We start from the raw sequence: 25,565 nt of genomic DNA on the forward strand, positions 1-25,565 counted from the left end.
CCTAAAATCGCTAAGTAATTATAAAACTTTCTAATTAACCAACCAAAATTCTCTAATCAATCACTTTTTTTTTTTTACACAAATGGGGCATTAGTCCAACAAAAAATACCTAAATCAATCTGACTAATGTATGCTTTGTAGTCCAGCTGAGCTTCTTCAGCCAGCCTCTTCTTTCATGTCATTAATGCATATTATCATCAAGGATTCAAATGATTAAATGTGTCCGTGTGTGTGTAATCCAACGTTTTAGAGCTGCCTTGGTGCATGAAATCTCAGTCTTATGCGTGTCATTTACCGGTGAATTGGTCTGTTCTAGAATATAATAAGTTTCATATCAGCTAATTAGATGATAAATTGAAATTAAAGTCCAGATAAGACCTCACAAATTGGGCCGAACTATTTTGATAGAAAATGTAACTGTTTCAGATCCTCTATTTTTTTTAAAACAAATGGGGCATTGACCCAACACACAACTGGCGGTGGAGTATTCATATAATGTCACGAAAGGAAAAGATTTTTATTATGTAAATTAGAGAGATGCAGGAACCTCGTATCATTACAAACTAACAACTGTCTTGATCAAGATTCATGTTCCTTAAACTAAAGCATAATTATTCATAAAGGATTATTATTAAGACTTTAGAAGAAGGGGCTGGAGATCATTAATTACTAAATTGGTCTTAATTAATTCCTGCCGACCCTGGTAGAGGTGTCAAAGGAACTGAAGATGATGGAACCATTTCCGTTGCCAGTGGTATGGCCAGTGTTGTTTATAAGACCTTTCATGTTCTGTGTGCCGGCGTTGCTGAACGTGGCCGGAGGGGAGTTCGGTCCTGGAGGTGCTGCTGCGACTGGGCTTCCCTGAGGAACTGCAGCGCTGGGGGGGTTGGTGCCGTGCTGGGGATTTGTTTCCACCGGAACCGGTTGCTGATCAAGGAGTCCGAACCAGCGGATCAAATCCTCCCTATTGGCCATCTAGCTGGGGTCAATCTCTTCCGCCTTCAAACCTTTTTTGCTGTGTAATTATTTGCCTTCTTTCATATAGTTTGATAGGATATATACACACACACATGTAATTGTAACTTGTGAGAGTGAAGGAATATATGCATCGTGATAGTGGGCACAGAAAATTGGGGGACTAACAAAATTCTCTGCAATAATATAATTAATTTAATTAGAGCACCACATGTAGCTTGGCCCCACATAGGATTCGAGTTAATCCTATGTAACTTTATATGCATTCGTTATTGATTTTTTTAAGAAGAGCATTACATGTGAAGAAGATATAGAATTTTCTTTTAAACAACGATTTTTTCAACATATACTACCTCTGATCCTTAATTTAAAATCTAGTTTAACTTTTAATTTGATCTTAAAATAAAACACCAATTTATTTTGTGCCTCATATTTATTTATTTATTTTAAATAGTCGTTGTAGTAGTTATATATATCAAAAATTCTATCAAATTATAATTCCAGCTAATACAAGCAAAGGTATTTTAAGAAACACAGCAACTATTTATTACAAATAATTAACTAACTCAACAAACTTATTTAATTTATTCAAATTAGTCAACTAGCTTTTATATTAAGGACCCGAGCTAGTATTTTTTATCTGTCTTTTAAGGGCCTCTTTTCACAATATGATTAATCATAACAACAAATTATCTAATAGAGATTGCAAAATTGAGACGTACGATCAAGTCACTTTTTATACGTTGAAATCTTCGTTCAAAATGCATTAATATTATCATACTCTTGTTTGATGTGTTGTACTGTACTCCTCTAGTCCTTAATGTAAAACCTATTTAACTAATTTCATAATTAAAAAAGTTAGATAAGTTAATTTGTTATAAAAAAATATGACTTTTTTTCCTTCTAAAACACCATAATCATCTTTCTTAATATCCTTCCCTCGCTCCTACTTGATTATGGTTGAGGGAATATCAATATGACTAATTTAGAAAAAATTAATGAATATAAGAAATAAGTCTTACATTTAGAACCAAAATTAACATAACAACTAAGTCCTATGTTAAGGGGTGGAGGAGTATCATTCAAGTTCAGAAAAAACGCATTGGACATTCTGAATCTCAAACAATTTATATACATATATATTTATTAAGTCTTGGTGAGTAAATGAATTTGAAGGATTAAGTATGAATTGAGGAGTAGAAAAAAGCCTAATTTTCGTTAATTAAATATGGATAAAATATAAAAAAGAAGAAGCTATAAATTTAATTCAGAGGTGACATGAAATGTCATTCAATCAAAAGTTCCGTTGTTTAATTTTGGCCACAACAATCCCAATCAACCAGTCGAAAGTATATGTCATAAATATGCCTTATGAGCTGTTGGTTTCAGGTTAGGTACTCGATCCTCTTTTTTCCTTTTTTTTTTTTTTGTCTGTGTGTGATTTTCTTTGGCTCTTGCAGATTTATTGATTAGTGGTTGATGTTGATCATGTTCAATATGTAACTTTCCCATATATTAATGTAATGAGCCCACGATGAATGAGGACCACGCCCAAAATGACTCGGTCCGTAGAAGCAGAAGAATTAAGAAGAAAACTAGGAAGCTTCGCGAATTGGAGGCTGACGCGTGAATAAAATAGGGACAACATAGTACTGATGGCTGCGGAATATTTCGTTGATAGACTCTCTCTCTCTTATTGGAGGAATCTTTCCTTTTTCCTTTCTGCAATTCTCTGACATTTCTGTTATTTCCTGAAAGTTTGTAACAAATTCCTCAGTGATTTTGTACCATCAGATCATATATCCGTTGGGGAATTTCTATATCAATACAGTTTTCATATCCATATTGCATTTTCTTCTCTCAATCATTGCAATTAATTAAGAAATTTGACATTAAAAAATATAATAAATTAAACATAAAAGCAATATATATACGGTAGACGTTTCAGAAAGACAACTTACATTCAAAAACTGAAAATTCTGTATTTACTTGAAGAACGGTTGCGTTTGTCATTGGAGTGACGTGTTTTCGAATGTGGTGTGTATGTAACATAAAAAGAAGTTTTGTTAGTTAATGTTTTATAATTGGGTAATATGTGTATAGGGTTAAGGTGTATCTAGCACCATAGAGTATTTTTCTCGGGTGCATCTATAACCCTAAAGTATTTTATAATACATCTAACATCTTAAATTATTTTTTAGGTGCATCCAATATCCAAAAATATTTTTTGATGCATTCAGCATCAAAGCAAAACAAATACTTTAAGGTGCTAGACGCATTTAAAAAATACTTTGGAGTATTGGATGTATCACAAAATACTTTGTAGATATTGGGTGCATTTGAAAAAATACTTCAGAGTGCTAGATGTACCTTAACCCATATATATATAATTACTTCTATATATATATATTTTTGGCACTTTCACATCTAAGTATCTTTGGGGCTACTATAGCTACTACGATCAATGCAAACTGAGTTTTTTTTTTTTAATGATTATGTCATTGGATGAGATTCAAATATTACTGAGCCTCATTGGAGGAAGCTCTTCCAACTATGTTTTTGGCATTTACACGGACTTAAAGTCTAAACATTGTACTTAACCAGCCAAAGCTCCTTGCAGCAGGACTAACACCAGTTAGTTTCAAATTGGAAGTTCTTACTGGTGTTTGGACGGACCTATGCTTAAAAATGTGTTCTGTCTAAATTTCAACCCCTAATGATATGGCAGATATAGTAATTTATTATGAGCATGATTCAGTCCAGCAGATTTCAATGAACCTAAAAACGCAAGTTCCTTCAATTTTATTCAAAGACGAGAGGTATTACTATATCCTATCTATACAACATGCCTCATTAAGCGAATCAATGGGCAGAAGAAATTAAAGAATCCTCCCATCCATCCCTATTATTGTATCATATCCTTCACACACCTGTCCTGTAGAAATATATGCTTTCATTTAACGATTTAACTTCGGTCCTTTATTTTTCAACAAGAATCTAACTTTAAAAAAGTGAAATTAGGCATCATATGCTTTTATGGAGTGTAGATGAGAATCATTTATTGTCGGTGCTAAAGGAAAAGAAATTAATTTGAGCCCTAATTTATTGCACGTTAAAATTTTACACTTTCTGCGATCTAATTTTTGTGATGAGTGTGACTGACCTCATTAGCAATATGTCATCCTCTACGTCAGCAGTGGCCACATGCAGCTATATAAGAGTTGTTAAAAAAAGAACAGAAAATACAATTTTCGAATCTTATATTAAGAATAGAAGATAATATTCTATAAGTAGCTATATAAGAAAAGAAAAAAATGGAAAAGAAGAAAGAAAAATGTGGGTAAGCCGCCTACCAATTTCGAAAGTTTTATCTGTTCCCTCTTGTTTTTTTTTTTTGGGCCTGATTATCTGTTCCCTCTTGTTGCTACATATATCTTGATTATTTATGCCTCTGTCAAAAATATTTTTATTGTTTGTTTCTTTTCTCCAAACTTCTCTCCTCAAAATAAGAAAGTATCAAGTGAAAGTAAAAGAATGAAAAAAGGACAGCCAAAGAAGGAAAACGTGTCGCATGCATCGTTCCCAATTTTGTAATTTTATAGCGACTTCCACACACTATACTAACATATTCCTTCAACTAACCATAGTTGGGTAGCGATTGGAGAGATGGAATCGGATTAAGATAACAAGCATAAACTACCTTCAGTACCTACTATGAGAACTTATTTGACTTTTATTTTGGTCCTAAATATAAAATCTTAGTCCACTTTATCCCTCATATTCATTCATTTTTTCTCAAGTTAGTTATTGTAATAATAGTAGTTTTAACTAATACACTTGATTAGTAAGGATATTTTAGTAGAAATAATACTTATTTATTATAAACAATTGGCTTAACTAATTTTTTCTTGATCTACTTATATTAGTCAACTAGCTCTTATATTAAAGATAAGAAGAAGTATACCATAAAGCTTCTTGCTTAAGGAAGGAGACACAGTGCAGATTCTCGGTAGTGCATCTATAAAACGCGGGCGAAGCAAGGGAGACGAGCATAGCCATCGGAAAAACAAAGAAACAGAGTCATATCAGATAATCATCATCAGGGAATAATGCAGGCAAACGAAGCTCAGGCTCAAGCCAACAGAGCAGCCGGCGGCTACAACTGTGGAATTCAGGGCTCATTCAATAACAGCGGACGAGGCTCTCAGAATTTCAGAGACGTCAACTACAACAGCGGCGCTTATTCCGGCAACAATTACAATTCTCCTTACTACCACAACGATGGCGGCAACTTTGTTCACAACAGCGGCACCACATATGGCAACGGCAACGGAAGTATTGTGAACAATCGACGCTAATTAACTCATAATGGTGATCCATCTATCTATCTATATTATTAAGGGAATAATATGGTCATCATAGAAAGGATAATGCTAGCTGCTAGCTAGTATTAGCCCTTTCACTACTATGGTTTGATCCTTAATTATTATATATAGTGTGTGCGTGCGGTATGTACTCAGGAGGCTATTCATCATGATGATCCTCCTCTAAATAAAAATATCGTTTCAGTTAAGGTTTCAATTGTTTAGAGGGCTCTCTCCTGCATGAGATGAGTCTTATGCATGTGATGTGAAGGATCTCATTAACAGGGAAAACTTCATCAGTAAATCAGATGGTATGTTGGAAACGGGTGCTCAATACGAGTAATTAATAATTGCTAAAAATATTACCTTTAATATTTAATAGATTAAATTAATATCAATAAGAGGTTCATCCCGGCTAGTAAAACAGGCTATGGCTGCTGGTCCAAAAAAAAAAACAAGAAGACGAGATTCTAAGAATATGCTTCTAAAGCCTCTGTTTCAATCCAAATGAGGCAGCCCCTAAAGTTCTGCTGTAAGATTGTCATCTTCCTCAATTCTAAGGAGAAAGCCTTCCGCTGCCAGGTTAGTCTGGTGCATGTGATGTGAATAAATCAGATGGTATGTTGGAAACGCTTGCTGAATATGAGTAACCAATAACTGTTAAATAACTAAAACTTGTTAAAGACATTATGCTATCATCACAATAAATAAATAGTTAAGGGGTTCAATTTTTTAAGGGTCTCTCTTCTGCCAGGTTTCGGAGTTGCATCAGTATAACTAAATTAGTAAAAAGATCATATAGTACGTATGTTGCTTATTACGAATGAGTTGATCTCCAAGTAAAAAAGGCTATGACCATATGTAAACACAAAGTTTCAAGTTCAAATTTATATGAATACAAAACATACTACCTTCTATCATTAATATAAAAGCTAGTTAGTGATTAAATTTGGTCCTAGTATACTTCTTGTTTAGAGTATTAATATCTTTCTGCCTAATATCACTAAATAATTATAAAATTTCTGATTAATTAACCAAATTCTCTAATTAATCACCTTACTTTTTAACAAATGGGGCATTAGTCCAACAAAAAGTGACTAAATCAATCTGACTAATGTCTGCTTTCTGCCCCAGCTTCTAATTCAGCCAGCCTCTTCTTTCATGTCATTAATAAATACTACTCCCTCCGTTCCAAATAAAAGACCTGTTTTGTAAACTAAATTACACTACAAATGTATCTTATATTTGGGACCTCAGGAGTATGACCAACGATTCAATTGACAAAGAGTGTGTGCGTGCGTGTGTGTGTCTCTGTGTGTGTGTGTGTGATCCAATGTTTTAGAGTTGCCTGGGTGCATGAAATCTCAGCCTTTTGCGTGTCATTTACGGGTGAATTTTGGATGAGAAATTGAAAGTTCATATAGCCGTCAGACATGACCTATCTAATTTCCTTGAACTATTTTGATAGAAAGCGTAATTGTTTTCAGATCCTCCATATTTTCCTTAAAAAAGATATGGTATTTTAGAAAAGATAACACATATTTATTACAAGTAACTAACTTAACTAATTTTCTTAATCTACTCAAATTAGTTAATTAGCTCTTATATTAAAAACTAAAGGTAGTATATAATACTCTTCTAGTCCTTAATATAAGACCTATTTAACTAATTTGATTAGATTAAGGAAGTTAGGCAACTTAGTTAATTATAAGAAATATAACATGTTTTTCCTAAAATGCCATAATCATCTTCCTTAATATCCTCTCTCCCTTTTCTATTTAATTATGGTTAAGGAAGTATCCATGGAGATAATTTAGAGAAAAATGATAAATATGATAAATAGGTCTTATATTTAGGACCAAAATCAACTCAACAATTAAGTCCTATATTAAGAACCAGAAAAGTAATTGTAAAGGTGAAGGAATATATGCATCGTGATAGTGGGCACAGAAAATTGGGGGACTAACAAAATTCTCTGGAGTAATACAATTAATTTAGTTAGAGCACCACATGTAGAAACAGGCTAGGACATAGGATTCGAGTTAATCCTATGAGTATATATTGTTTGTTATTGATTTTTTAAGAAAAGTATTACATGTGAAGAAGACATAGAATTTTCTTTTAAAGAATGATTTTTTCAATATATATTTATTATCTATGTTTTTTAAGGGTCTCTTTTAACAATATAATTAATCATAACAACAAATTATGCAATAGAGATTGCAAAATTAAGACTTACCAGCAAGTCGCTTTTTATATGTTGAAATGTTCGTTCAAAATGCATTATCATACTCTTGTTTGATGCGCTGTATTAAACAAGTTCAGTAAAACGCATTAGCCAATCTGAATCTTGAACAATTATATATATATATATATATTAATTCTTGGTAAGTAAATGAATTTGAAGGATTAGGTGTGAGTTGAGGGGTAGGAAAAAGGCTAATTTTCATCAGTTAAATATGGATAAAATATAAGTGACGATAACGTATAAATTTAATTCAGAGATAACGTAAAACATCATTCAATGAAAAGTTCCGTTGTTTAATATTGGCCACAACACTCCAATCAAACAGTCGACTTATGAGCTGTTGGTTTCAGTTTAGGTACCCGATCTCTTTTTTTTTTTTATATTTTTTTTAATGTATGTGTGTGATTTTCTTGAGCTCTAATGGATTTATTGATTATTGGTTGATATTGATCATGTTCAAATTATGTAACTTTCCTATATATTAATAATTAAAAAATTGGACATTAAAAAGTTATAAGAAATGATGCCTAAATGCGATATATATATGGTAGAAGTTTTAGAAAGACAAATTACGTTCAAAAACTAAAAATTCTATATTAACCGGCAGAACAGTTGTGTCTGTCGTTGGAGCAACGCGTTTTCGAATGTGGTTTGTATATAACAGAAAAAGAAGTTTTGTTAGTTAATGTTTTATAATTAAGTGAGTAATATATATATCTTCACTTCTATATTTAAATTTTTTTTTCTGCTTTCACATCTAAGTATTTTTGGGCCTACTATAGCTATTACGACTAATCCAGATTGAAGTTTTTCTTTTTTCATATGACTATCTCATTGGATGAGATTCGGACGATTGAGCCTAATTGGGGATAGCTCTTCCAAACATGTTTTTTGCAGATATAGTAATTTATTATGATCAGGGTCAGTCCGGAAGATCTGGATGAACGTAAAAAAGAATCAATGGGCAGAAGAAATTAAAGATTCCTCCTATCCATCCCTATTACCATATTAGATCCTTCACACACCTGCCTTGTAGAAATATATGCTTTCATTTAACGTCCTAGCTTTGTTGTTTTATTTGTGAACAAGAATCTAACTTTAAAAAAAATGAAATTAGGCATCATATGCTTTGATGGAGTGTGGATGAGAATCATTTATTATCGGTGCTAAAGGAAAAGAAACAAATTTGAAACCTAACTTATTCCCCATTAAAACTTTACACCTCCTGCCATCCAAATTTTTTGATGAGTGTGACTGACCTCATATCATTATGTCACCCTCTACGTCGGCTGTGGCCACATGCAGCTATAGCCTATAAGTGTTGTTTAAGAAAAAATTGTAACTTTTGAAACTAGATCTAACACTAAAAACCGAAGATACATATATACTACCTCCAGTCCTAATTATAAGAGCTAGTTGACTAATTTGAGGAGATTAAGAAAAGAAGTTAAGTTAGTTATTTGTAATAAATAGGTGGTGTCTTTCCTAAAATATCCTTACTAATCAAGTGTATTGCCCTTAATTTGTCGCTTTGGGGTTACTCCAAAAATTAACCGAATTAATGTAATATAGTGCACAATCCGGGTCGTATTCACTTTGAGGAGCCGGAAATGAAATTAAACCCTAGTAAATAAATGCAAGTAGCCTAAACTATAAAAAAGGATTTTTGATTTTGAAAAACTGCTAATTAAATACTACGAATCAAATTGAAATTAAAATACCTTTTTTTATTATATAAAAGTGATTAAAATGAATGAAGATTAAAGAAATGAAAATGAGACACACAAATAATACTGATAATAATCAATCCTTCAATTCAACAACGCAAGCAATCATCACTCTAAAAGATGTGGGAGTTAAACCAATGAATTAAGAATTATAATTAAGCTTTTAATCCAACAACTGAGCCACCTCAAGTTGCCACAAAATATTTTCCTAAAATCCCAACTTACTAACTGCAACCAGAATAGTAAAATGGGATTAAGGATGCTAAAACCTAATGTTTAATTAGAACTCTTAAATCCAAAATAACAGAATTAAAGCTAGCAAGAGACAATATGATCCAAAATTCCAAGCCACCTTAGAAAATCACAATATATTAACTCCAAAATCAATACAAATGTCATAACCACAATATTATAATTGAAATCAAAGCTATAAACAGCCCAATGTCAAATGTTAAGCAATAATTCAGTCACAATAATCTCCAAATATAATCAGATTAAGCAATACAATTATCCCAACAATCAGAAAAACTATCCTAAGACCTAGGAATTGTTAAACAATTATTGAGTAAGAAATTAAAGCAACTAAAACTCCCCTTTGATGATCTAAACTCCTGCCATTGTTGTTGAATTAGAGAATTAGAGGATCTTAGCCACGGTTTGCCATGAGAAATGCTATATTCAGAATTTTGCTACAGGATCCCATGGAAGAACACTGTTCACGCTCTGTTGCTGTCACTGGTCCCTCAGCTCGCTGGTCTGCGTCTCCTCTGGTTCTCGTTTTGTCCGCCGCACCTCAGCTCTGCTTGCCCAGGTTCTGTTTTCAGCGCTGCTTGCGTCCTCCCGTGTTCGTGCTTCCGTCGGTTTTTTCCCAGCCGCCCAGCTCTCTCTCCTTCGTGTGTGCGTCTTGTTTCGTTCTCGGCTCGTTCGGCATCTCTGCTCTATTGCGTATTCTTTGTGTGCCGCCTCCAGCTCGTTCGCGTGCCTGATGATGATAAATGGAATTATTAGGGTGGGGCAAAACGCAACGTTCTGCCCCCCTGTTATTATTAATTTTTTTATTTTTTATTTTAAATTCATTTTTCTTTTCTTTTTCTTTTTAATTTTTAAATCTTCCAAGAACCTGCAAGCAAAATTCAAGGATAAGGTAGCATTAATTGTCCTAAAAAAATCAATTAGTTACAATTAAATCAAAATATGACAATTTCGCCCCTATAAAATAATAATTCAAAATAAAATATATTAAATCCATTAACAATCAATTAAGGCCAAAAAGACTAATTAAGTTGACAAAACCCATAAAAAAAAAGATATCAAAATATATAAAAATAATTGAGTTTGTCAGTGATGTCTTTCCTAAAATATCCTTACTAATAAAGTGTATTGGCTAGAAGTCTACCATTATTAGAAGGACTATCTTGAAAAAAAAATATAAATATGGGAGACAAAGTGGATGGGGATCTTATATTTAGGACCAAAATAAAAGTTAAACAAGGTCTTATATTAAGGACTGGAGGTAGTATTATAGCTATACGAGAAAAGAAAAAATATAAAGGAAGAAAGAAAGATGTGGATGAGCCTCCTACCAATTTCCACAGTTTTATCTGCTCCCTCTCGTTACCACGTCTTAATTATTTATGCCTCTGTCAAAAATGTTTTTATTGTTTGTTTCTTTTCTCCAAACCTCTCTCCTCAAAATAAGAAAGTATCAAGTGAAAGTAAAAGGATGAAAAAAAGGGCAGCCAGAGAAGGAAAACGTGTCCATGCATGGTTGGCCTACTTTGTAATTTTATAATGAATTCCTCACACTACACTAACATATTCCATCAAGTGACCATAGTTCGGTAGCGATTGGAAAAGATGGAATCGGATTAAGGAGAAAAAAGAAGAAGAAGAAGGGATATATACCATAAAGCTTCTTGCTTAAGGAAGGAGAGACAATACAGATTGTTGTTAATGCATCTATAAAAGGCAGGCGAAGCAAGCAAGACGAGCAAAGCCAACGGAAAAAAAACAAAGAAACTCTCTAATATCAAATAATCACTGAGATCAAATGGAGCCACATACTGAGCCGACCAAGAAGCAACCGCCGAAGTTGCCGGCATATGAAGCTCTGGCTGTAGCCAGCGGAGCAGCAGGCGGCATCAACACTGGAACTCAAGGCTCGTTCAGTAACAGCGGAAAAGGCTCTCAGAAAATCGAAAGCGTTAGCTTCAACAACGGCTCTCATTCCGGCGACAGATACAATTCGACTGGCCACCCCAAAGTTGACAGCGACGATGTTAGCAACAGTGATGCAACGGCGACGAGGTTCGCAACAGTGATGGCAACGGCCAAAGAAGCACTGTGAAAACTGGACGCTAATTAGCTCATAATGGTGATCTATCTATCTATCTATCTATCTTTCTATCTATATTACCAAGGCAAAAGGATAATGCTAGCTGCTAGCTAGCATTGGCCCTTTAATTACTATGGTTTCATCCTTAATTATATATATATAGTGTGCGCGCGGTATGTAATCAGGAGGCTGTTCATCATGATGATCCTCCTCTAAATAAAAATATCGTTTCAGTCAAGGTTTCAATTGTTTAGAGGGCCCTCCGCTGCATGAGATGAGTCTTATCCATGTGATGTGATTAAATCAGATGGTATGTTCAAACGCTTGCTGAATATGAGTAAGTAATAATTGTTAAATAAATAAAACTTGTTAAAAGACATTATGCTATCATCACAATAAATAAATATAACTTCCTTAATATATAGAAGAAAGTGTGGATTATAATTTAGAAATAGGCATCAATTATAAATTGAAAATTGTTACAAGTTCATTTAAATTAATTCAGATTTTTTTTTAAAAAAAACAAACTGGCCGATTTAATCATATCAACTATATCTGATATAAATGGTTTTTGAATTTGTTAACTGGCATAGTTGGTTTATTGCTCGGGCAATGAAACTAAGTCTCGTGATGATGATCCTTTAATTTTCTTGGTCAAGTTGCATTAGATTTTGGGGGTTAATACATGCATATATGCTAGTCAAGAGACGAGATAAAAAAAGCGAAATTTGTGAATTTTAATTTCTAAAACATAAGGACTAAAATTTGAAATGGATAAACTGTAGGTAATAACTAAAAAGAAATTAATCTGAGCCCGAATTTATACCAAATTAAATCCTTACACCTACCGCGATGCAATTTTTGGGAGTGGGCATATGTCACCCTCTGCGTCAGGCTTAATTGCAAAAGTGATACAAGCTAAGAACGAATCTACTTCTTACGCAAGAAAAGACAACTTATTAATATATATGGTCATAAACGGGCATGTTATCCGCAAATTTCAGCTATAAAACTGAAAAGCAATGTAGCTAATACTACTTCCGGTCCTAAATATTAAAGTTAGTTGACTAATTTGAAACAATTAAGAAAATAAATTAAGTTAATTATTTGTAATAGATAGGTGTTGCCTTTTCTAAAATATCTTTGTTAATCAAGTATAGTTGCTAAAACTACCATTATTAAAATGGCTATCCTGGGGAAAAAATATATAAATATGAGAGACGAAGTGGATTAGAGTTTTATATTTAAGAGTAAAATAAAAGTCAAATGAGTTTTTATATTAAAAACTGGAGGTAGTAATTTTTATTTTTTATCCTTGCAAATAATGATATGAAAGACATCATGGATACATACATACATACATACATACATACATATTTATATATATATATATATATCCGCCTGCTGGTTCTAATCTCAATAAGAATATGCTTCTAAAGCCTTTGTCCCAAGGCCTTTTCATGAGGCAACCCCAAGGTTCTGCTGTAACATGGTCACCTTCCTCAATTAGCCTTGTCTTTGAGGATGTGCCCGCAAGCCGCTCTATTGGCGGTGTCAGAGAATGCGTTATTTGTTTCTTTATTTTTGCAAACCTCTCTCGTCAAAATAAAAAAAGGATTAATTAAGAGAGTAAAATAGTGAAAAAAGCAGGCAGAGAAGGATTATACAGCAAAATGTATCGCGTGTTTGGCCAGTCTTTTAAAAATGTTATAATGAATTCCCCACACCACAGTAACACATATTCCATCAACCTATAGTCGTCGTTTAACTAATAACCATAGAGATGGGCAGCGATTACTAGAGATATGGAATCGGAAACGTGACCATACATGAATTAAGAAAAAAAGATACCCCACAGCTTCGCGTTGAAGGAAGGAAACAGTACAGATTCTGGTTAGTGCATCTATAAAACGCCGGCGAAGCATGCGAGACGAGACAAGACACCGATCGATCAAAGCCAGAAAAGAATCAAAGTAATAATATTATATCAGTGATCGAGGAACTCTATCGCCGGTGAGACCAAATGGAATCGGAGCTGATCAATAGACTAAGTGTGTGTGTAATCCACCGTTTAAGAGTTGCCTTGGTGCATGAAATCTCAGTCTTGTTCGTGTCATTTACGGGTGCCTTTAGACAAGACCTATCTAATTTGCTTGAACTATTTTGATCGAAAGCGTTACTGTTTTCAGATCATCTATATTTATTTAAAAAAAAAAAACAATGGGGCATTAACCCAAAACACAACTAGCGGGGGAGTATTCAAATAATATCACCAGAGGAAAAGATTTTTATTACAAAAAATAGAGAGGTACAGGAACGTCGTATTCATTACAGACTATCAACTTCGTTGATCATGATTCACGTTCCTTAGACTAAAGCACAGTTATTCATAAAGGATTATTATTGAGGCTTTAGAAGAAGGGGCTGGAGATCATTAATTACTGAACTGTTCTTAATTAATTCCTGCCGATACTGGTCGAAGTGTCCAAGGAACCGAAGATAATGGAACCATTTCCGTTGCCGGTGCCGGTGTTGCTGAACATGGCCGGAGGAAAGTTCGGTCCCGGTGGTGCTGCTGTGACGGGGCTTCCCTGAGGAACGGCAGCGCCGGTGAGGTTGGCGCCATGCTGGGGATGTGTTTCCACTGGAACTGGTTGCCGATCAACGAGTCTGAACCAGCGCATCAAATCTTCTTTATTGGCCATCTAGCTGGGGTCAATCTCTTCCGCCTTCAAACTTATTTTCGGCTGTGTAATTGTTTGCCTTCTCTCATATAGTTTGATAGGAAACACACACACTACCTCCAGTCTTTTATATATATAATAATATAAAAGCTAGTTTTACTCTCAATTTGGTCCTAAATATAAGATCTCAATCTATTTTGTCTCTTATATTTATTTACTTTTTTTGCGGTAGTCCTCACAAAAGCTACACATATTAAATATTTTATGAAGTGATAGTTTTATTAATACACATTATTAGTAATAATATTTTAGGAAAGACAACACCTATTATTATAAATAACTAACATAACTAATTTCTTTAATCTACTCAAATTAATTAATTAACTCTTATATTAAAGGCAAAGAAGTTATATATATATATATATATATATAACTGAAAGCCCGAAGAATATATGCATCGTGATAGTGGGGGACTAACAAAATCCTCTGCAATAATATAATTAATTTAGTTAGAACTCACATGTTGGAACAGGTCAGGACATAGGATTCGAGTTAATCCTATGCATATATTGTTTGTTATTGATTTTTTAAGAAAAGCATTACATGTGAAGAAGATATAGAATTTTCTTTTAAAGAATGATTTATAACCGGAACAACGTTTGAGTCTGTCGTTGGAGTACCATGTTTTCGAATGTGGTGCGTGTATAACATAAAAGGAAGTTTTGTTAGTTAATGTTTTATATATAATTAAGTGAGTAATATATATAATTACTTCTTCTTCTTCTTCTTTTTTGCTTTCACATCTAAGTATCTTTGCGGCCACTATAGCTACTACGCCTAATCGAAATTAAATTTTTTTTTTTTCATATGACCATCTGATTAGATGAGATTCGAACATTATTGAGCCTAATTGGGGTTAGCTCTTCCAAACATGTTTTTCGCACTTACACCGACTCAAAATCGAAACATATTGCTTAAGCAGCCAAAGTAATTTGTTTTGAGTAGGGTTCAGTCCAGTAGATTTAGATGAACGTAAAAATGAAAGTTTCTTCAATTTTATTCAAAGACGAGAGGTACTACACTATATCCTATCCATACAAGGAAAAGAAATTAATTTGAGCCCTAATTAATTCCACATTAAAACTTTACGCTTCCTGCGATCTAATCTTTGTGACGAGTGTGACTAACGTCACAGCAATATGCCACCCTCCACGTCAGTAGTGGCTACATGCAGCTATATAAGAGTTGTTACAGAAAAGAAAAGAAATACAATTTTTGCAGCTAAACCTTACATTAAGAATATAAGATAATATACTATATGTAAGTTTTACCTGTTCCCTCTCGTAACTACATATATGTTGATTATAAATTAAAACTTGTTACAAGTTCCTTTAAATTAATTTAGATTTAAAAAAGAAACAAGCCGGCCAATTCAATTATATCAACTATATATATGTAATATAATTGGCTTTTGTAACTGGCATAGGTAGTTTATTGCTCGAAGAATGAAACCAAGTCAAGAGACGTGATCAAAATAGAGAAATTTGTGAATTTTAATTTCTTGGACTAAAGTTTGTAATGGTTAATACTATGTATGTATGTACTAATTGGGAAAAAGATTAATTAGAGCCCGAATTGCGACCTGTTTTGTAAACTAAATTACACTACAAATGTATCTTATATTTAGGACCTTAGGAGTATGATCAAGGATTCAATTGACTAAGTGTGTGAGTGTGTGATCCAATCTTTTAGAGTTGCCTGGGTGCATGAAATCTCAGCCTTTTGCGTGTCATTTACGGGTGAATTTTGGATGAGAAATTGAAAGTCCATGTAGCCTTCAGACATGACCTATCTAATTTCCTTGAACTATTTTGATAGAAAGCGTAATTGTTTTCAGATCCTCCATATTTTCCTTAAAAAAGAGATGGTATTTTAGAAAAGACAACACATATTTATTACAAGTAATTAACTTAACTAATTTTCTTAATTTACTCAAATTAGTTAATTAGCTCTTATATTAAAAACTAGAGGTGGTATATAATACTCCTCCGGTTCTTAATATAAGACCTATTTAACTAATTTGATTAGATTAAGAAAGTTAGGTCAGTTAGTTAATTATAAGAAATATAATATGTTTTTCCTAAAACACTATAACCATCTTCCTTAATATCCTCTCTTCCTCTTCTACTTAATTATGATTAACGAAGTATCCATATGGATAATTTAGAGAAAATTGATAAATATGAGAAATAGGTCTTATATTTAGGGGGTGTTTGGATATAACCAAACCATGGTTTGGAGAATAGCTTCTGGAGAATAGATTCTGGGGAGAATAGATTTTTTGAAGAATAGATTTTGTGAAAAAGTGATTTTGAGAAGTGAGAGTGTTTGGATAGCTGTTACCAGAAACACTTTTTACATGTACAAATTACTAAAAAAGGCATAAATTAATATGATAATTACAGATAAAAATATTTTATGATATATTTTAATTTGAAGGAATAAAATTGTTAATAATATATTTTTGTTAACATAATTAATAATACATGAGATAATATAATTAATAAATAATTAATATGTATATATATTTATAAGATATAAGATTAAATATATTTATAAAAAAATATGTTTATAAAAAAAACAACAAGATACATATCCTATAGGCTCTCACACTCTCCTTTTTTTTTTCAAAAGCAAAAAATTTTTGCTTTTCCCAAAACCATGGTTTTGGTTTTTTTAAGGGTGTTTGGGTGATTTTTTCCCAAACCATGGTTTGGGTCCCCAAACCATGCTTTGGGTTATCACCCAAACACCCCCTTAGCACCAAAATCAACTCAATAATTAGGTTCTATATTAAGGACCAAAAAAGTAGTTGTAAAGGTGAAGGAATATATGCATCGTGATAGTGGGCACAGAAAATTGGGGGACTAACAAAATTCTCTGGAATAATACAATTAATTTAGTTAGCGCACCACATGTAGAAACAGGCTAGGACACAGGATTCGAGCTAATCCTATGTATATATTGTTTGTTATTGATTTTTCAAGAAAAGTATCAGATGTGAAGAAGACAGAGAATTTTCTTTTAAAGAATGATTTTTGCAATATATATTTATTATCTATGTTTTTTAAGGGTCTCTTTTAACAATATAATTAGTCATAACAACAAATTATCCAATAGAGATTGCAAAATTAAAACTTACGATCACGTCGCTTTTTATATGTTGAAATGTTCGTTCAAAATGCATTATCATACTCTTGTTTGATGTGTTGTATTAAACAAGTTCAGTAAAACGCATTTTCTTGGTGAGTAAATGAATTTGAAGGATTAGGTGTGAGTTGAGGGGTAGGAAAAAGCCTAATTTTCATCGATTAAATATGGATAAAATAAGTGATGAGCACGTATAAATTTAATTCAGAGATAACGTAAAATATCATTCAATGAAAAGTCCCGTTGTTTAATTTTGGCCACAACACCCCCAATCAACCAGTCGAGAGTATATGCCAGATGTATGCCTTATGAGATGTTGGTTTCAGTTTAGGCACCCGATCTTTTTTTTTCTTTTTTAACGTATGTGTGTGATTTTCTTTAGCTCTGATAGATTTATTCATTATTGGTTGATATTGATCATGTTCAAATTATGTAACTTTCCTATATATTAATTAAAAAATTGGACATTAAAAAGTTATGAGAAATTATGCCTAAATGCTATATATATATATATATATATATATATATAGAAGTTTTAGAAAGACAAATTACGTTCAAAAACTAAAAATTCTATATTAACCGGCAAAACAGTTGTGTCTGTCGTTGGAGCAACACGTTTTCGAATGTGGTTTGTATATAACATAAAAAGAAGTTTTGTTAGTTAATGTTTTATAATTAAGTGAGTAATATATATATCATTACTTCTATATTTAAATTTTTTTTTCTGCTTTCACATCTAAGTATTTTTGGGCCTACTATAGTTAGTACGACTAATCCAGATTGAAGTTTTTCTTTTTTTCATATGACTATCTCATTGGATGAGATTCGGACGTTATTGAGCCTAATTGGGGATAGCTCTTCCAAACATGTTTTTTGCAGATATAGTAATTTATTATGATCAGGGTCAGTCCGGAAGATCTCGATGAACGTAAAAAAGAATCAATGGGCAGAAGAAATTAAAGATTTCTCCTATCCATCCCTATTACCTTATTAGATCCTTCACACACCTGCCTTGTAGAAATATATGCTTTCATTTAACGACCTAGCTTCGTTGTTTTATTTGTGAACAAGAATCTAACTTTAAAAAAAATGAAATTAGGCATCATATGCTTTTATGGAGGGTGGATGAGAATCATTTATTATCGGTGCTAAAGGAAAAGAAACAAATTTAAAACCTGATTTATTCAAATTTTTTGATGCGTGTGACTGACCTCATATCAACATGGCACCCTCTACGTCGGCAGTGCCCACATGCAGCTATAGCCTATAAGTGTTGTTTAAGAAAAATTGTAACTTGTTAAACTAGATCTTATACTAAAAACCGAAGATACATATATATTATAGCTATACAAGAAAAGAAAAAATATGAAGGAAGAAAGAAAGATGTGGATGAGCCTCCTACCAATTTCCAAAGTTTTATCTGCTCCCTCTCGTTACCACGTCTTAATTATTTATGCCTCTGTCAAAAATGTTTTTATTGTTTGTTTCTTTTCTCCAAACCTCTCTCCTCAAAATGAGAAATCATCAAGTGAAAGTAAAAGGATGAAAAAAAGGGCAGCCAGAGAAGGAAAACGTGTCCATGCATGGTTGGCCCACTTTGTAATTTTATAACGAATTCCTCACACTACACTAGCATATTCCATCAAGTAACCATAGTTCGGTGGCGATTGGAAAGATGGAATCGGATTAAGGGGGAAAAAAAAGGGGATATATACCATAAAGCTTCTTGTTTAAGGAAGGAGAGACAACACAGATTGTTGTTAATGCATCTATAAAAGGCAGGCGAAGCAAGCAAGACGAGCAAAGCCATCGGAAAAACAAAGAAACTCTGTAATATCAGATAATCACTGAGATCAAATGGAGCCACATACTGAGCCGACCAAAAAGCATCTGCCGAAGTTGCTGGCAAATGAAGCTCTGGCTCTAGCCAGCAGAGCAGCCGGCGGCTACAACAGTGGAACTCAAGGCTCATTCATTAACAGGGATTCAGGCTCTCAGACAATCGGAAGCGTTAGCTTCAACAACGGCTCTCATTCCGGCAACAGATACGATTCGACTGGCCAACCCCAAGTTGACAGCGACGATGTTCGCAACAGTGATGGCAACGGCAAAAGAAGCAGTGTGAAAACTGGACGCTAATTAACTCATAATGGTGATCTATCTATCTATCTATCTATCTATATATCTATATTACTAAGGGAATAATCAATAAGAACTGTATGATCATCATAAAAAGGATAATGCTGGCTGCTAGCTAGTATTGGCCCTTTAATTACTATGGTTTGATCCTTAATTATATATATATATATATATATATATATATATATAGTGTGCGCGCGGTGTGTAATCAGGAGGCTGTTCATCATGATGATCCTCCTCTTAATGTAAATAAAAATATCGTTTCAGTTAAGGTTTCAATTGTTTAGAGGGCCCTCTGCTGCATGAGATGAGTCTTATGCATGATGTGAATAAATCAGACGCTATGTTGAAACGCTTGCTGAATATGAGTAAGTAATAATTGTTAAATAAATTAACTTGTTAAAAGACATTATGCTACCATCACAATAAATAAATATAACTTCCTTAATATATATAGAAGAGAGTGTGGATTATAATTTAGAAATAGGCATCAATTATAAATTGAAAATTGTTACAAGTTCATTTAAATTAATTCAGATTTTTTTTTTTAAAAAAAAAACAAACTGGCCAATTTAATCATATCAACTATATTGATATAATTGGTTTTTGAATTTTGTAACTGAAAAGAAATTAATCTAAACAAACTGGCATAGTTGGTTTATTGCTCGAGCAATGAAACCAAGTCTCGTGATGATGATCCTTTAATTTTCTTGGTCAAGTTGCATTAGATTTTGGGGGTTAATACATGCATATATGCTAGTCAAGAGACGAGATCAAAATAGTGCAATTTGTGAATTTTAATTTCTAAAACATAAGGACTAGCATTTGAAATGGATAAACTGTCGGTAATAACTGAAAAGAAATTAATCTGAGCCCGAATTTATACCAAATCAAATCCTTACACCTGCCGCGATGGAATTTGTGGGAGTGGGACGGACCTCATAGCTATATATGTCACCCTCTGCGTCAGGCTTAATTGCAAAAGTGATACAAGCTAAGAACGCATCTACTTCTTACGCAAGAAAAGACAACTTATTAATATATATATATATTATATATATGGTCATAAACGAAAATGTTATCCACAAATTTCAGCTATAAAACTGAAAAGCAATGTAGCTAATGCTACTTCCGGTCCTAAATATAAAAACTAGATGATCAATTTGGAGTAATTAAGAAAATAAATTAAGTTAATTATTTGTAATAGATAAGTATTGTCTTTCCTAAAATATCCTTGTTAATCAAGTGTATTTACTAGAACTACCATTATTAAAATGACTATCTTGGGAAAAAATGCATAAATATGAGAGACAAAGTGGATTAGGGTCTTATATTTAAGAGTAAAATAAAAGTGAAATGAGTTTTTATATTAAAAACAGGAGGTAGTAATTTTTATTTTTTATCCTTGCAAATAATGATATGAAAGACATCATGGATATATATATATACACACATATATATAGATACATATATCCACCTGCTGGTTGCTTTCCCTTGCTTCACTCTCTGCGTAGCATGCTTCTGATCTCAATAAGAGTATGCTTCTAAAGCCTTTGTCCCAAGGCCTTTTCATAAGGCAACCCCAAGGTTCTGCTGTAACATTGTCACCTTCCTCAATTCTATGGAGAAAGCCCTCCGCCACCAAGTTAATTAGTCTTGTCTTTGAGGATGCCCCCGCAAGCCGCTCTATTGGCGGTGTCAGAGAACGCGTTATTTGTTTCTTTATTTTTGCAAACCTCTCTCGTCAAAATAAAAAAGGATTAATTAAGAGAGTAAAGTAGTGAAAAAAGCAGGCAGAGAAGGATTATACAGCAAAACGTGTCGCGTGTTTGGCCAGTCTTTTAAAAATGTTATAATGAATTCCACACACCACAGTAACACATATTCCATCAACCTATAGTCGTCGTTTAACTAATAACCATACAGTTGGGCAGCGATTACTAGAGATATGGAATCGGAAACGTGACCATACATGAATTAAGAAAAAAAAGATACCCCACAGCTTCGCGTTGAAAGAAGGAAACAACACAGATTCTGGTTACTGCATCTATAAAACGCTGGCGAAGCAAGCGAGACGAGACACCGATCGATCAAAGCCAGAAAAGAATCAAAGTAATAATATTATATCAGTGATCGAGGAACTCTATCGCCGGTGAGACCAAATGAAATCGGAGCTGATCAATAGACTAAGTGTGTGTGTAATCCACCGTCTAAGAGTTGCCTTGGTGCATGAAATCTCAGTCTTGTTCGTGTCATTTACGGGTGCCTTTAGACAAGACCTATCTAATTTGCTTGAACTATTTTGATCGAAAGCGTTACTGTTTTCAGATCATCTATATTTATATAAAATAAAATAAAAACAAATGGGGCATTAACCCAGCACACAACTAGCGGGGGAGTATTCAAATAATATCACGAAAAGAAAAGATTTTTATTACAAAAAATAGAGAGGTTCAGGAACCTCGTATTCATTACAGACTATCAACTTCGTTGATCAAGATTCATGTTCCTTGGACTAAAGCACAGTTATTCATAAAGGATTATTATTAAGGCTTTAGAAGAAGGGGCTGGAGATCATTAATTACTGAACTGTTCTTAATTAATTCCTGCCGATACTGGTCGAAGTGTCCAAGGAACCGAAGATAATGGAACCATTTCCGTTGCCGGTGCCGGTGTTGCTGAACATGGCCGGAGGAAAGTTCGGTCCCGGTGGTGCTGCTGCGACGGGGCTTCCCTGAGGAACGGCAGCGCCGGTGAGGTTGGCGCCATGCTGGGGATGTGTTTCCACTGGAACTGGTTGCCGATCAACGAGTCTGAACCAGCGCATCAAATCTTCTTTATTGGCCATCTAGCTGGGGTCAATCTCTTCCGCCTTCAGACTTATTTTCGGCTGTGTAATTGTTTGCCTTCTCTCATATAGTTTGATAGGAAACACACACACTACCTCCAGTCTTTTATATATATAATAATATAAAAGCTAGTTTTACTCTCAATTTGGTCCTAAATATAAGACCTCAATCTATTTTGTCTCTTATATTTATCTACTTTTTTTGCGGTAGTCCTCACAAAAGCTACACATATTAAATATTTTATGAAGTGATAGTTTTATTAATACACATTATTAGTAATAATATTTTAAGAAAGACAACACCTATTTATTATAAATAACTAACATAACTAATTTTTTTAATCTACTCAAATTAATTAATTAGCTATTATATTAAAGACAAGAAGTAATATATATATATATATATAATTGAAAGCCCGAAGGAATATATGCATCGTGATAGCTAGCGGGGGACTAACAAAATCCACTGCAATAATATAATTAATTTAGTTAGAACTCCACATGTTGGAACAGGCCAGGACATAGGATTCGAGTTAATCCTATGCATATATTGTTTGTTATTGATTTTTAAAGAAAAGCATTACATGTGAAGAAGATATAGAATTTTCTTTTAAAGAATGATTTATAACCGGAACAACGTTCGAGTCTGTCGTTAGAGTACCATGTTTTCGAATGTGGTGCGTGTATAACATAAAAAGAAGTTTTGTTAGTTAATGTTTTATACTCCTCCGGTCCTTAATATAGGACTCAATTGTTAAGTTGGTTTTGATCCTAAATATAAGACCCATTTCTCATATTTATTAATTTTTTCTAAATTATCCCTGTGAATACTCCCTCAACTATAATCAAGTAAAAGAGGGAGAGAGGATATTAAGAAAGATTATTATGGTGTTTTAGGAAAAACTGTCACATTTCTTATAATTAACTAACTTACCTAACTTCTTTAATCTAATCAAATTAGTTAAATGGGTCTTATATTAAGGACCGGAGGAGTATATAATTAGGTGAGTAATATATATAATTACTTCTTCTTCTTCTTCTTGGTTTTTTTTTTTCTGCTTTCACATCTAAGTCTTTGGGGCTACTATAGCTACTGCGGCTAGTCCAAATTAAATTGGGGTTGGCTCTTCCAAACATGTTTTTCGCATTTACACCGACTCGAAGTCGAAACACATTGCTTAAGCAGCCAAAGCTCCTTCCATCAGGACTAACGCCACTTACTTTCAATACCTGATGATATTGCAGATATAGTAATGTGTTATGAGTAGGGTTCAGTCCAGTAGATTTAGATGAACCTAAAAGTGAAAGTTTCTTCAATTTTATTCAAAGACGAGAGGTACTACACTATATCCTATCCGTACAAGGAAAAGAAATTAATTTGAACCCTAATTCATTCCACGTCAAAACTTTACACTTCCTGCGATCTAATCTTTGTGACGAGTGTGACTGACGTCACAGCAATATGCCACCCTCCACGTCAGCAGTGGCTACATGTGGCTATATAAGAGTTGTTAGAGAAGAGAAAAGAAAAGAAATACAACTTTTGAAGCTAAATCTTACATTAAGAATATAAGATAATATACTATATGTAAGTTTTATCTGTTCCGTCTCCTAACTACATATATGTTGTTTATTTTTGCCTCCGTCAAAAATGTTTTTATTGTTTGTTTCTTTTCTGCATAACTCTCTCCTCAAAATAAGGAAGTATCAAGTGAAAGTAAAAGAATGAAAAAAGGGCAGCCAGCTGGAGAAGGAAAACGGGTCGCATGCATGGTTGCTCAATTTTGTAATTTTATAATGAATTCCGCACACGACACTAACATATTCCGTCAACTAACCATAGTTGGGTAGCGATTGTAGAAAAGATATATGCAATAAAGCTTCGTGTTGAAGGAAGGAAACGGTACAGATTCTTGTTAGTGCGTCTATAAAACGCAGGCGAAGCAAGCGAGACGATCAAAGCCATCGGAAAAACAAAGAAACTCTATAATATCAGATAATCAGTGAGATCAAATGGCGTCGGATCTTGAGATGATGAAAAGGCTTCTGGAGATGATGCGGGAAAACGAAGCTCGGGCTCAGGCCGGCAGATCAGCCGGAGGCTACAACAGTGGAACCCAAGGCTCATTCAATAACAGCGGATCAGGCGCTCAAAATTTCAGAGACGTCAACTACAACAGCGGCTCTCATTCCGGCAACCGTTACAATTCTCCTTACTACCACAACGCCGCCGGCGGCAACTTTGTTCACAACAGTGGCACTACATACGGCGACGGCAACGGAAGCATTGTGAACAATGGACGCTAATTAACTCATAATGGTGATCTACCTATCTATCTGTATTATTAAGGATAATGCTAGCTGCTGGCTAGTATTAGCCCTTTAATTGCTATGGTTTGATCCTTAATTATTAGATATGGTGTGTGCGCGGTATGTAATTAGGAGGCTATTCATCATGATGATCCTCCTCTAAATAAAACTATCGTTTCAGTTAAGTTTTCAATTGTTTAGAGGGCCGTCTTCTGCATGAGACCGGTCTTGTGCATATGATGCGAAGGATCTCAACAGAGAAAACTTCATTAGTAAATCAGATGGTATGTTGGAAACGGGTGCTCAATATGAGTAATTAATAGTTGTTAAAAATATTATCTTCAATATTTAGTAGATTAAATTGATATCAATAAGAGACTCATCCCAGCTAGTAAAAGAGGCTATGGCTGCTGGTGCAAAAAGAAAAAAAGAAAAAAAGAGAGGCTATGGCCACTTATACGCAAAGTCACAGGTTCGAATCCGTAAATACAAATCATATAGAATGCAAAATTTATTTTTTTACTGGAGCAGAATACTCTAGAAATAAATTAAATTGCAAATATAGAGAATGATTATCGTTCCCTCAATATTAGTACGCAATCGCAACTCATCTTTTAAAGATATCATATGGGTTCGAAATTCTTACTGCTAATATCAAACCTTCTTTTCTACCGAAATTTTAAAGACATTATGCTATCATCACAATAAATCAATATAACTTCTTA

At 33.6% G+C, this 25,565-nt stretch overlaps 1 protein-coding gene across 1 annotated transcript; it reads left to right on the top strand.

Annotated features, from left to right (window-relative positions):
• The first annotated feature begins 5,111 nt into the window (after positions 1-5,111).
• Positions 5,112-25,033, top strand: LOC114711479 (hyphally regulated cell wall protein 1-like). Its single transcript, XM_028895889.1, has 2 exons — positions 5,112-5,144; positions 24,512-25,033. The coding sequence occupies exon 2, from the start codon at positions 24,544-24,546 to the stop codon at positions 24,835-24,837; it is 294 nt and encodes a 97-aa protein (XP_028751722.1). The 5' UTR covers positions 5,112-5,144; positions 24,512-24,543; the 3' UTR covers positions 24,838-25,033.
• The last annotated feature ends 532 nt before the right edge of the window (positions 25,034-25,565 follow it).

Source organism: Neltuma alba, unplaced genomic scaffold (assembly GCF_004799145.2).
Source record: "Neltuma alba isolate B1F8T4 unplaced genomic scaffold, ASM479914v2 tig00011291_pilon, whole genome shotgun sequence".
In the NCBI taxonomy this organism is placed as follows: domain Eukaryota; kingdom Viridiplantae; phylum Streptophyta; class Magnoliopsida; order Fabales; family Fabaceae; genus Neltuma; species Neltuma alba.

Bases quoted from the DNA above. Each gene is read 5' to 3' on its own strand.
- LOC114711479 (XM_028895889.1), top strand. From the start codon at position 24,544: ATGGCGTCGGATCTTGAGATGATGAAAAGGCTTCTGGAGATGATGCGG.